Source organism: Diabrotica virgifera, chromosome 4, assembly GCF_917563875.1.
Source record: "Diabrotica virgifera virgifera chromosome 4, PGI_DIABVI_V3a".
NCBI classification, from domain to species: Eukaryota; Metazoa; Arthropoda; class Insecta; order Coleoptera; family Chrysomelidae; genus Diabrotica; species Diabrotica virgifera.
Window position 1 is genome coordinate 41,387,610 of NC_065446.1, and position 14,071 is coordinate 41,401,680.

Here is a 14,071-nt window from a genome sequence, read left to right on the forward strand (position 1 = left end):
CTTTTGAGACTGATATTATTTCATGTAACTGTTTTTGTATTGTAAGACTATAAAAATCCTTTTAACCACCTAAAGTCCTGTGTTTCGGATATGTGGGTAAACTTTCAGCCAAACCGAAGATGCATTTTAACGTTTTCTACAATAAAATTTGATCAAAAACTTGTTTTTGAATCAAAATAACTTGTTATAATACCTTATAAGGACATTTTTGATGGCCTTCTATTAAAAAATAATTTTTTTCATCGATACTTTATAATATAAACAAATTTGTATAAATAAATACCAAATCACTGTGAATGCGCAAAAAATGATATTGTGAGAAAAAAAAAAGAAGAAAAATAATGTTCGGGCTTAAATGTTTCAGCTTTAGTTTATTTTTACGTTTCGCAGAAGCTACAAACCAAGTTTCAGACAAATCGGAGATCCAAAAGTTTTTGTCTCGAGTGATTTGACATGGCATGTATCATAACCATAAAAGTAAGGTTTTTTCTTTGAAAATATTTAAAAATTGTCTTTTTTTAGTTTAGAAAGTAAGAGTCCCCAAAATGTCCCCTATACGCCCTATTCGCTTCGCTAATATTTGTATTCACTATACAGGGTGAGGCAAATAAACGGCCTATTAGAAATATCTCGAGAACTAAAGACAACAGAATCAAGAAAATTTGAATGAAGGGGTTTTGAAGACTGATCTATTTAATGAAAATATTTTCATCTATTTCCTACTTCCGGATATACCGGAAGTTGCTTATAACTTCGTTTTTTTATATTTGTATATTTTTACATTTTTGGATTATCTTCGATGTCTTCTTTCTTAAAGAATCATTAGTATAGCTAAATTTTTAATTTTAGTATACAGGGTTGGTCGAAACTCGGAATGAATATTTTCTGAGTTTTCTTAATTGAAACACCCTGTATTTTAGTATTGTTATGAAATGATATTTTATGGTACTTTTCTATTTCTTAAGCATTCCTTATACCTAACTGCTTTAATTTGTGCTTAATTGTTAATTGCACCAACAATCTTAACTACGTCGGTATTTTGGTAGCTAAACCATTCACTAGTTTACAACCAATTTGCGACTCGAATGCAAAATGCTGTTTTTTGTTAATTTTTGCTCTCTGAATATGATTATGATGATAAAAATTTCCTAACACGTAAGATTTTTGAGTTATGATTTTTTCAAAAAAATGAGTTATGATTTTTAAGTTATGCTTATTTTACTAAAAAATTTTTAAAACAGTAATTTGTAATATTTTATATCGGGGCGTGAACTTATTAAATTAATGTTTTTCCTAAAAATTGTACATAATTTGGCAACACTGGGTTATCTAATGCCTACGAATAACACATTAACATTTAAATAAAGAATAAACCAAAGGTAGTCCTTAGTAAACCTACACATTTAAACTTATATAGTTCTAAACTTTTTTAATGACTGTTACTCCTGCATGACAAAAGTGTCTGGGTTTTCCAGGAAGAACAAGCATAAAATTGAATATCCAGATATTACTTCAGCAATAAAACTGGCTTTTATGGAGAAGATTTACCAGTTCCAGGACCTCGGCAAATTGGGAGAAAGATTTGGAAATGTATGGTGATAAAAGTGAACCTGATGATGTATCAGAAAAAAAAATGATTCTTATTTTCCCGAAACCCACGAAAAAGCACTTTATTGCATCTAACAACCCGAATTACATGATTTAGTTCGAGATCCTTCACTGGTCCAAAGGACATGCTTAACCCTTAGGTTCTAGATTACAATAATGGATTTTTTTAAATAGAATTTACTAGCCAGTACAACTTATAATATTTAGGAACAACCAGGAGCTATCCTCGTTTTTTACTATGCAGAATAAAATGTGTGTTTGTGTTAATCCATATAGTGTTATGGGAAAATTGGGATATGCACAAAATTGTGTACAAAAGACTTACTATAGTTTTTGTTTCTAATTCTGTACTTACGTGTATATAGTATAGTAGAATTTGTATAATAAACAGCAATATTTGATGCATTATATAACTCCACATTTAACATTTCACCTTACCAGACAATGTACGGTGGACGCCTACGCAGAAATGCGCAGCACTTTAAGAAGAAGATAACTCAAAATATATACGTGGTGGAACATTTTGGTGTTTGAATTCGCATTCAGGACGCTTTAAACTCCCCGGTACAGCCATTTTAACGTCAGTCGCAACTTTTTTTCTGTTTATTTGTTGACTAGTGAATTATTGGTAATTTTAAGGATCACTCTAGATTAATATGTATTTATTTCCGAAAAATTATTTGTGATTAAATGTTTTCACGGCCAACTTAATAAAATTTTACGTATTTTTTGTTGCAATTATTGTTTGGGTTGAATCACCAATAACTCACAAATTAAAGCAGTTAGGTATAGGGAATGCTTAAGAAATTAAATAGTACCATATATCATTTTATTACAATACTAAAATACAGGGTGTTCCATTTAAAAAAACTCAGAATATAAATATATTCATTCCGAGTTTCGACCAACCCTGTATACTAAAATTAAAAATTTAGCTATACTAATGATTCTTAACAATAAGGCTTTTCATTCCCAGTCATTTGTTTCGAGCTTCTGTCATATGTCGTATAATCCGTGTATGTTAATATTATACACAGATTATACAACTTCGATGAAAAGTCCTATAGTAGACTATATTAAAAACCACTTGAACGGAAGTATAGTTTTTGATGTCAAACTACTACAATAGGGAACTTGCATAAATTTTTAAATATTAAAATGATATTAAAGAACATAAGGTAACATGATCTTAAAACGCTTGCAGGCGAAAAATACAAATATTTTTGTACGCTAATTACGACGCTTTGAAAATGCTATAAAATTCAAATATCTTAGGAGGCTCTTGAACGTCCTTCTATTGGTCCGACGTCACGGGCCACGGTCAACCGGGCTAGCATTCGGAAACAACGCGATTAGGGTAGGTATCACGGGTTACATTTTAATCGTCTTTAATGGAAAATTCCTAGGTATTATTTATGTTCATCTTATATATTGTAATAAGTAGTTCCCCAATCAGCTTAGTTTTAAACTGAAATTGATAAAGTTGAGTGCTACTTTGTAAAGAGTTTAAGACGCATAATATGACGGACGAGGGTAAGTCTGACAACTTACCTACCGTTGATGTCTTCATGGTGGCAACTTTTATAAAAAGTAGTGAAAGCTATTTTATTGGAGAAATGCGAGGTGTCAATGCAAATAAGTAAGGGTTATTAATAAGCATGTTTAAACCGTTTATAACAATAGTTTGGTATCATTATATTATAGTATACGGTTTACCCCGTGGGTTTGATCCACCTACCTCTAATCGAAGGATTTCGTATATCCTGGAAAAAATTACGGAGTAATTTGCATTATAATAAAGATTATATTTTATTGTAATGTTTATTAGTACCTACTGGAGCCTTTCATTATTGTGTTCAAAGCCTTCTGAGAAAAGATTATGGTGATTAGCAGACGTACCGATAGAACGTGTACATAGCCAACAAAATCCTTCTTTACAAAGTTAATAATACGCATAAATAAGAAGAATCATTATTGTAATTTTACAAGTTAATATCTTTATCATCTCAGCTTATACTTACACCGCATCCCTCGGTAGATCGCAAGCTATAGTAGAAACCCGACTGTAGACCGCATACTATAGTAGCACCAATACTTTTTAGTTACTCTTACTTTTATTACTAAAAGTTTTGTTTATTTTTAAGTTACTTGTTTCTTCTTTGTTCTTCAACACAAGAAACGACAAAAGTAATTTCATAAAAAAGAACTTTTTGATACATAGAACAGATACATTTTAGATACATTTTGAACACAGATCAAATGTTAATATTTTGCCTGTCACAGAAAAAATCATTTTTGCCACAGAGTAAAACAAGATATTTCAACTATATTATTTATCTATGGGCAAACTGCATTAAATGCAATAGCCCACCGAACGGGCAAACGATACGAGTGGCCTATGACGTCAGACCCCAGCTCTCGCTTTTGAAGTTGTTTGAAACGGAAATTTTAGGCGTGGAACTTTGATCAGATGTTGTACGTACACTATTCATTGTAAGACGTACAATTTTGAATATAACATTTTAAAACATAAATTAACAATTTTATGCAAAAAAATTTTTTAGTGCAAGTTCCCTATTCTGCAGGGTGTGAATATTGATACGAAGTTAATCTTCGGGTCTTTTAAAATATCCTGTATCACATTACAAAACCTATTTTAAGAAAGGAGATATCGAGGAGAATCCAAAAATGTAAAAATATACAGGGTGTCCCATAAAAAAACGAAGTTATAAGCAACTTCCGGTATAACCGGAAGTAGCAAATAGATGAAAATATTTTCATCTAACAAAAATCACCTTTCAAAACCCCTTCACTGCAATTTTCATCATTCTGTTGCCTTTAGTTCTCGAGATATTTCTAATAGGCCGTTTATCGGCCTCACCCTATATAATTAAGTAAATGTAACTATAGTACACTTAAATATTTTGGAAATAGTCTTACCTCTAGGGTCATGTAATTTATCCATAATAATAACTTTTCGGTATCCTCCGGTTAGTGTAGAGACTTCTATTCTATCAGTCCCTGCATCAGTCCAGTAAATGTTTCTAGCAATCCAGTCAAGCGCGATACCATCAGGGTGTTGAATTTCAGCCCAAATCACATCCTGTTGTTCTGTGCCATCAATTTTGGCCTTCTGTATCGTCTTAACTTCATCGTCTGACCAGTAAATATAATTGTCGACTGGATCGAAATCTACAGCTATAGAATATTTTACATCGAGAGGTAGAGCCTTAGAACTGTATTCTGGGGAATCTAGATAAATCAACCGAATTTCCGGCCTTTTCGCTAATAGCAATAGTTCCTGAGGTTTATCATAACATGTTTTATTATCTATAAGTTTAAACCCCATCGGGCAAGCACAGGTAAACTTTGATGGATCCTGAGATAGAAGGCACAAATGAGAACATCCTCCATTGCTTACTTGGCATGGACTGGTAATGTTAGGTTGATGCTGGGGATCCCAAACATGTATATCCATTGGATTCTGCACCGACAACAATTCCAAAGGTTGTTTCTGTTGACCAGATGTATCATAGTAGTGGATAGCCCTAGAAATTGTACGTTATTTGAATTTTAAGAAACAAATTATATGGCAATATGAATCTTTTTAAAAAAGAATTTTCTGGAGAATTGTTAACTATTCATTTTAATACAGATTTCATTATTTTTTTTAGATTATTCTTTTCTCGAGCTTTGAAAAGAAGCTGTATTAAATATATCGGTCTAAAAATTAATCAAGACAAAACAAAATACATAGTCGTTTTAAAATAAGAACGACAGCGAATAAGCCAAAATATTACTATAAACGATCATAACTTTGAAGTGGTTAAAAATTTAAATATCTAGGAGCAACAATCACCAATGAAAACAAAATAGAACGAGAAGTTGAAAGACGAATAATGGCACGAAACAGATCTTTCTTTACAATGCAACAGCTAATGAAGTCAAAACTTCTTTCACGAGGTACAAAAATCCAGACTATGTAAGACCAGCAGTCGCGTATGGAAGCGAAACATGGACTCTAACAAAAAGAGAAGTAAATAAATTGCTGGTGTGGGTATGAAAAATCCGATATATGGCCTTTGCAGAGACAGCGTGACCATCGAATAGAGGCGCAGACACAATAACGAGTTAGAGTCTCTTTTCACAAAGGAAAATATAGTCAGATACATAAAGACTAATAGACTAAGAAGCGCATGGCATGTGATATGCAGTATATGCAGATAGGTCTGTAGGACGGCCCAGAAAACGGTGGAAAGATGCAGCTAGAGAAGATCTGGAGAAAATGGGAGTAACACAATCGGAAGTAGTGTCACAGGACCGACAAACTTGGAAGCCAATAATAAACGCGGCAAAGACTCACGAAGAATTGTAACGCCATTGATGATAATGGTGATGACAGATTTCATTCACTGAGAATTCACAATATGTTACTATGAGAAAATAACTATTTACCCTGTTTCCCAATCAGTCCAATACATTTTTGTTTCCAACTGAGTCAAAGCAAATGGATAGTACGATGCTTTATCTAAAACTGTTACTAAACTTTTGCCGTCATAATCCATCCTCTTAATAAATTTTAATTTTCCATCAGCCCAATATACATGTTTGGTTTTGTAATCAATTGTTAGACCATTGGGCCAGAAGATATTATCCGATACTATGGTTTTTCTTGACTTTGGAGCTCCATCCATGCTGGCTCGTTCAATTTTTGGTAATTCTCCCCAATCGGTCCAGAACATAAAACTAAAATAAGATTTAACTGTGAATGTGCATATTAGAATACAATATACAGGGTGTCCCGGAAAATAGTGCGTTCCTTCAAGGTATGGGCTAAGTGCACCATTTAGAGCAAAAAAGTCTGATAAATTTTTTTTGCAGAATCAACCGTTTTCAAAAAAATAATTTATTAATTTTAATGCATTTGATTAATGTCCACAGAAAAGCAAATACAGCCGGCAACGCTGCGTTCCTTCTTCTGTGTTAAAACAATTTTACTGTAACTCAACTATCATGAATCATCGACCATAGGCATAATATGTATTGATAAAATACTGATAACAGTGACAGAAAAACAGCATAATATTTGTGTTTATTAAATATCTAATAAATAATGTTTGTATTTAACTTACATGAACATTTTTTATTACAATAAAGATACGTTTTCAAGAATTATCGATAGAACATGTTGCAAATCATTTGAGTACACTTTCTCCATTCAATCTTCTGGGAAGTTCAAATGGTTCAATCAGATGATTATAAATAATCCCAGCCAACAAATTCATACTTTTGGCAATCATGAAAGTTAAACACACCATTCGTAAAATAAACTTTATCTGCACACAACACACAACACTTAACACAGAAATTCGGGTTCTCTGAAGATTTTGTTTTTCTTCGAGGTAGATAGCCATGCTGTAAATCTTGCACTAAAACTTAATTAACATAATATCATGATACTCGCGATCGAAATCATGACAATATCACAACAATACGATGTACCTATTCTGGGGTTACAAGTGATTATGATATGACTGTTTGTGTTTACAATAATTATTGTATATTTTTATCTTCGCTGTGTCAAAATAAATAAAACTGCCGTGTTGCCAAATGTAAATTTTAGTAAAAGCCATTATTTTCCGGGACACCCTGTATATCTAACACATTTGACAAAAATAATAGAATGGTAAAAGGTGCAAACTAATGCTGGTCTAAGATTGTTAGATCTGGTAACAATGTTTAAAATATTGAATCAATTTAACGCAGAGACGTTATATTACTTGTGACATGTTCATACCCTCAGAAGCAAAGAAGTGCATGAAAAGGATATAAGAATAATAATCACTTTATCTTGGTGAAAATTGTGCTTATAGATGATGCTAGACTCTTCAACCTAATGGATGTTGACACCTACCAAAGCGCCAACATTGATTCAAACCACTTTGTACTTGGCACAAAGATTCGAGCTAGAATCTCAAATGCTAAGGAGAGAAGCACCAAAACAATCCGCCACAATATTAAACTCCTCAAAAATCCACAAACACTAGAAATGTTTCGAAACTATATCGAAACTTCTTCCTCTTCCTGTGCCTTGTCCGTTCCGAATATTGGCAATTAACATGGCTATTCTGACTTTGTTTATGGCAGATCTGAATAGTTCGGCAGATGACAATCCGAACCATTACCGCAAGTTTGGAACCACGAGTCTCCTCCTGTCTGGACCCCTTCTGCTGTCTATTTTTCCTTGGATGATTAGCTGTAGTGCCTCATAACGTGACCCAAGTATTCCAAATTTCTTGTCTTTACAGTTATTCCTACCCTTCTCACCTTACCTATCCGGCAAAGTACCTCCTCGTTGGAAAACCCTTAGAGGGGGAACTCCTTGTTAAAGAAATATCGAAACTAAAAACATAATGAGGATCTAACAGCTAGTTAACAATGGGAAACGTACAAGAACAATATTAAACGGTAGCAAATAATATTATAGGATTTTCGGTCCTTTTCCTTGACGGAGAGAAGGTAAATGCGTGGCCAAAGTGTCCTATCTGCTTTCTCCTATTTTCGTCGTCTCTTGTGCTTATATATTGGAAAAGCCAGAGATACAGGATGCAGCCAGAAAGCAGTTTATTAACGAAAAGTCTTGGATTTAAAATATTGTTTATTATATTTTTATTTCAATTATTCTAATTGTTTATAAAGTAGTAAAATTTGTATCTAGGGCTTTTCCTTGTTTTCCTCGTTTTGCGAGAGATGTCGCTAGATTGCGTCTCAAAAGGTGGAATCATTTTATCGCGATGGTTTCCTTTAAATAGGCAGGGTTGTTAATGTTCGCTTCAGAGTTGTGACTGCATAGCTTCACTGAAGATGCATGGGATGCTGAAATAGCTATATGGAGATGGTGGTCCAACTCTGAATCGAATAAAAACTGTCTTTATTATAATATTCTAGGACTTGGAAGACCACCACTGCACAAGACTGGTTCAATGATGAGTGTGAACACATTACCCAAAGAAAAAATGATGTATATCAACTTATGCAACAAAGATGAACACGAAAATACAATGCTACAAAGGCCAAGGCTACATTGTGTAATGTTGTTTGTAAAGTAGGAATACAGGGTGACTAATCACAAGTATTTGAAACACATGTGTTACTGAGGCAGGGAGATACACTGAATTGCCTCCTTTTCAACATAGTCTTGTAAAAAGCAATCATTTGCATCCCCGTTTTGATATTCTTGATACCACTATAATCTTGCAGCGCGATTGCCTCTGGAGACAGGTGGACATCTCAATGTCCGTGGATTGTGGAGATTGGCTCCATGGAGATGATTTCCTACAGTATCACAGCCTATGGCTACCTGGTGGGCCGTCTACAAGTCACTAACCAATTCAGGTGCTGTAATTGTTGGTTAACATGAAAAATCAGACACTAGGCTGAACTTCCAGTGTCACAAAAATCCCGCCACAATTGACTTTTAACACTTTGGGAGACTTCCATGCGCTCAACTATGTTAGTTTGCTGTATGCCACATTGAAGAAGGCCTACAGCCCTATTTATTTCATCCAAAGTTAAATGAGGTCGTTCCATGCAGTGCCGGTTTATCCACTGGGAGAATGGGGCGGGCGCCCAGGGGCCCGTTCCTTTAAATTAGAAAAAAATAAAGTCGCTAAATAATCTACATATTTTCTGAAAAAAATCTCATACGCATATACGCCAATACACTGTAAAAGCCTATGTTTTATTGTTACATCTCTTCACGCCTATACACAGTGACGTAGCCTAGCTCCACGGGGGCCCGGTGTCAATGTTTGTGGCGGGGCCCTTTTCCAAAAACTACAGAAAGTTGTCAGAAAGATGTCTCGAATTGTAGTGAATTTTGCATGTGAATCCAGCTTGGAAGCAACTAGTTATTCCAGAACTGTTCAAAGTATCTACACGTTTTTTTCGGCTTCTCCTGAAATGTGGAATTTACTGAAAGAAAGCGGCAAATGTTGTATAAAAAGATTAATTGAAACTAGATGGTCCGCCCGATTTGACGCTGTAAATGCATTATTTAAAAAATACGGATCCATGAAAGATATTTTTTCCAGTTAAGCAATTATAGAGATGAAAAATCAGCAGATAGAAGTGAAGCCAAGGCACTGTACAATAAAATGGATACCTTTGAGACAGTTCTATTAACACTGATTTGGGCAAGAATTTTGGAACTAGTGAATGCAACAAGCAAAACGTTAGAAACTGTGGATTTAAACGTAGAACGTGTCAATTGGGGTAGAATTAATGGCATCTCTTTTGAGCTTTGTTGGAGACGTAAGAAATAAGTTTAGAGCGAAATTGAACAAAAACAGGAAAAAGGCAAGGATATTTCAAACATCTACTGATGTTTGAACATGTACATACTTTTATACAACTGACCTTCAAAGAATAAAGAAAATAAAAACATTTTTCGAAGAAGCAAGTGAAAGTCAAATCATGTTAAAGGGGCAAGAGATATTCAGAATTGAAGTATTTAATGTTATATTCGACAATATTACTCAAGATCTTTTAAAGAGAATTGAATGCTACAAGGATGTAACATCAGCTTTTAGATGTTCCTTTACGCTAGATAAATAAGAAGTCAAGACGTCAGTTAATACTTTATGCGAGAAATATAAAAAAGATGTTGATGAAACCAAAGATAACTTGCATACTGAAATTACTCATTTTGTAACGTTATGCCAAAATTTAAATAAACATACATTTTATGAAAAATTTGATGTCATCCAGGATGTAAAGGCAACTTTTCCCAATATTTTAACTGCAAATTTATTTGACGATACTAATTTCTAATGCGTCAGGCGAGCGGTCTTCTTCGGCTTTAAAAAGAATAAAAACATATTTAAGATCAAATTTGGGTCAAGAAAACCTAGACGCATTATCACTACTGTATATAGAGAATGAAGAACTGGAGAAACTGAATTGTGGTAATATTATATGGCAGTTTGCGAATGCCAAGTCAAGACAAAAGTGATCTAATTTTTGTCTTTATGTATGTTTTAGAATGTGTTTTTTGTTTGTCATGTGTTGTTTTGTGAAACTTTCTGTATTTTTTATAATAACAGTCTCCCGTTTTATACCGCTGACGCGGCTTTGGGATTATAGCAGTGTAGTCTGCTATATCTAGGGCCTACTGTATACAATGAGGGTAACAGGGCCAGTGCTACGCTACAACCGCCTATTATTACCCCTGGTTTTACCCAAGGTACTCATTTTATTCAGGCTGAGTCGACCTTGGGCCTATAGACATTTTAAAAATGTCTAGTTGTTCTTGCCGACGCTGGGATTTGAACCCCGGCCTACCAGCACGCGAATCAAGCATACTACCGCCTGAGCTATGCCGGCCCGGGATTATTTTTTACGTTTGCTATTCTTCTTGCTTGTTTAAAAAAAATTATTTTATGGATTTTACAATAAACCTTTATAGTTAATGCATGTGTTTTCTTGTTAAAAAACTGACAACGAATAGCAATGAATGGGACCCCTAAACCTTCAGCGCCCAGGGCCCGAAGTTAGGTTAAACCGGCACTGGTTCCATGATAAAAAAACAATATTTTGAATCCTCTAAGTAAACAAGATGTTTATAGCATGAACGTAATCGAAACTAGCAGAATATTTACTGCAGTGTAAAACCTATAGTTTATCCCTCTCCTGTAAAAATATCTGTCAAATATTCGTTATCACTTTTGCAGTTAGGTTTTACTCACAAAAATCTACAGGACGAGCCACTGTATAAATTCAATTGAAATTAAATGAATACGTAAATTTATTTTCATTAATTTTATTATGTTATAAAAATATCCCTAGAATTTTCCAATGTGTATGTATGTTAATATGTAAAATAACACCTCACCCTTCAGAAGGCACCAGGGCAATAGCCCTAGGTTGATCAATATCAGTCCAAAATAAAACCTTCCTGTATTTTCCTTCTATGGTAGCTACCTCAATATGATTGGTCTCACTGTCAGTCCAATATAATTTATTTGTTACCCAATCACATGCTAATCCATCAGGTGTTACGACATCAGTAACAATTTCCATCTGAAACAAAGTAAATATTGCACATTTAAGATTTAAATCGACAAAACAAAAATTATTATTTATACAATCTTCCTTCAGTAAGATACTTCTCAATTTTTTTATTTAATACGTTGGCAGCCATAATGTTAAAATAATTACACTTTTATAAAAAAGAACTTTTTTATAATAAAACGTTTTTATTATTTATAGGAGAGAATATAAAATAATTTGACTATATAAAATGCTTAAAATTCCAAAAATTACACTATGATAAAAAAGTACTTTTTATAATAACACGGTTTTGTTATACATAGGACACAACATGTTTCGAAAGAATAAAATATGAATTTTTAGTAGGTGTATTAACTGTTAAAATTATAATTCCAAAAATTACACTAGTATAAAAAAAGTACTTTTTATAATACCACGGTTGTTTCAAATGGTATATATAATATTTATATATAACTTATAAAATACGAATTTGAAGTATATCAACTTTTAATTATTTATTAAAAAAATTAAAGAAAGATACGCAACAGCCGTGTTCGAACTAGGGAACTCTCGGTCTGAAGTCTAATGCCACTGACCCACCATCAATTTGTAGATATCGATTTATTAACGTACTTTAAAATATCATTGCATTAACCACATTTTTAAAATAGTTTGAAATAAAAAAAATCGATTTATCCATTCAGGGTGATTGATTAGTGCGGAAAAGCTCCGTAGATCCGTTATAGTAATAGATAGCAATAAAAGTTAAGAACAAAAATTGTAGCCAACTTTGATTACAGATTGATAATCAGTAATCGTAAATTGTCAGTTTTAGACAATTCAGTCATGGCTTACCTAAAATTTGGAAAGATTTAGACCCATAATTAATAATTTGCTCAGTAATAATTAAAGTAGGGCAATAGTACTTTTCGATAGTGATATAAAATACAGGGTGTCTCATTTAAAATTGCTGAGAAAATAATGTACTTGCGTTTTGACTCACCCTGTATTCAATATAAAGAAAATCAGGAATATCAATCATTTATGAAAATTTTGATAATAAGTAAAAAAATATGGCATCAATAAACCATTGCCGTTGTGCTTATTTTTATTTATACAGGGAGTTGAACTTGTTACTTGTTCATATAAAATTTGTTATAACTTTGTAAATACCCTGTATAACATACCAAACCTTTATATTTTTGTAATGGAGAAATTAAGAAGATTTCGAATATAAAATAAAATATAGGGTGTTCCATTAAAAAAAACATAAGTTTGATCTGCCACTATGTTATCGAACACCCTGTAAAATTCTAACTAATTTTGTAATGTGAAGCTCTAAGTTGGCTACAATTTTTGTTATTAACTTTTATCGCTATCCATTACTATAACGGATCTAAGGAGCTTTACCCTACTAATCAATCACCCTGTATAATAGCAGTTAAATATTGCATTGTTAGCTAGTTCAAAGCTATTCTGAAAATTTCAGGTACCTACGTAGCCTAGAACTATTTTTAAAATGGATTACAAAATTTGCGAGTCCGTGACACCAACCAAACCAAGTATATAAAAACGTTTTAAAAATGGGTTTATATGGCCACAAGGCTCCTGTTTCTATGCTAACGAGACAACTATGGTGTGTCACATGACTGTTATTGAGAACAGCATGAGACACAGCATTTATGTCTCACGGTAGCCAACATGTTAATAAAGAAAAGACTATAATAATAAAAAAATACTTACTTTGTTTGTAATATTCCCCTTTGCATAATAATCAACACTAAAAATACTTTCATTTTCATGATCAGCCCAAAATATTTTCTTGAGTGCATAATGGTAGTCTAATGTAGCTATGTAAGATGTTGAATTCTTGGTGTTTTTGATGATAACTTCTGGTTTATATGCTCTAGTGGTATTCACTAGGCGAATATCGTACATAGTGGAGTATAGCAAGAGTGGGGTTTCATTACCTAAAAATAAAAAATATTTAAAATTAATTTCATTATTTCACAAAGGAAATAAAATATAAACACATTTGTTGTCAGATATGACCCTAGATTATTTCTAGAGTGCTCAGTATAAAGAGTAAAGTCAAAAATGGTCAAAATATTGCTTATGCCGAAAAAGACTATTAGGACTATTAGTCTAAGATCCGAATATATATCCGAATATTTTTTTTATTAAATTTCATACATACACAAATATTTCTAGCATGGGTTGCCTATCAAAATCGTGTTATAGCTATCCTTAAGGGGGGCCCGTAGGGGTTGAAATCAATATTCCAAACAAATTGTTTTTTAAAGTATGGTAGAATTATTTTATTTTTAAATTAAATAGGCGTATTCAATACAAGTTATAGATTACTCAAGAAAAATTCAAGGAAAAATACTGAAAAGTAAGCCAACGGTGGCCA

General features: G+C 33.0%; 1 protein-coding gene across 1 annotated transcript in view; it reads right to left on the minus strand.

Moving 5' to 3' along the window:
- LOC114325502 (low-density lipoprotein receptor-related protein 6) overlaps positions 1–14,071 on the minus strand; it is a 114,518-nt gene that overhangs the window by 75,120 nt on the left and 25,327 nt on the right. The window contains exons 2-5 of the mRNA XM_028273560.2: positions 13,402–13,628; positions 11,501–11,688; positions 6,064–6,354; positions 4,549–5,156 (exon numbers count right to left, since the gene is read on the minus strand). Coding sequence (XP_028129361.1) covers positions 4,549–5,156; positions 6,064–6,354; positions 11,501–11,688; positions 13,402–13,628 — 1,314 coding nt within the window. The remainder of the gene's footprint in view (positions 1–4,548; positions 5,157–6,063; positions 6,355–11,500; positions 11,689–13,401; positions 13,629–14,071) is intronic.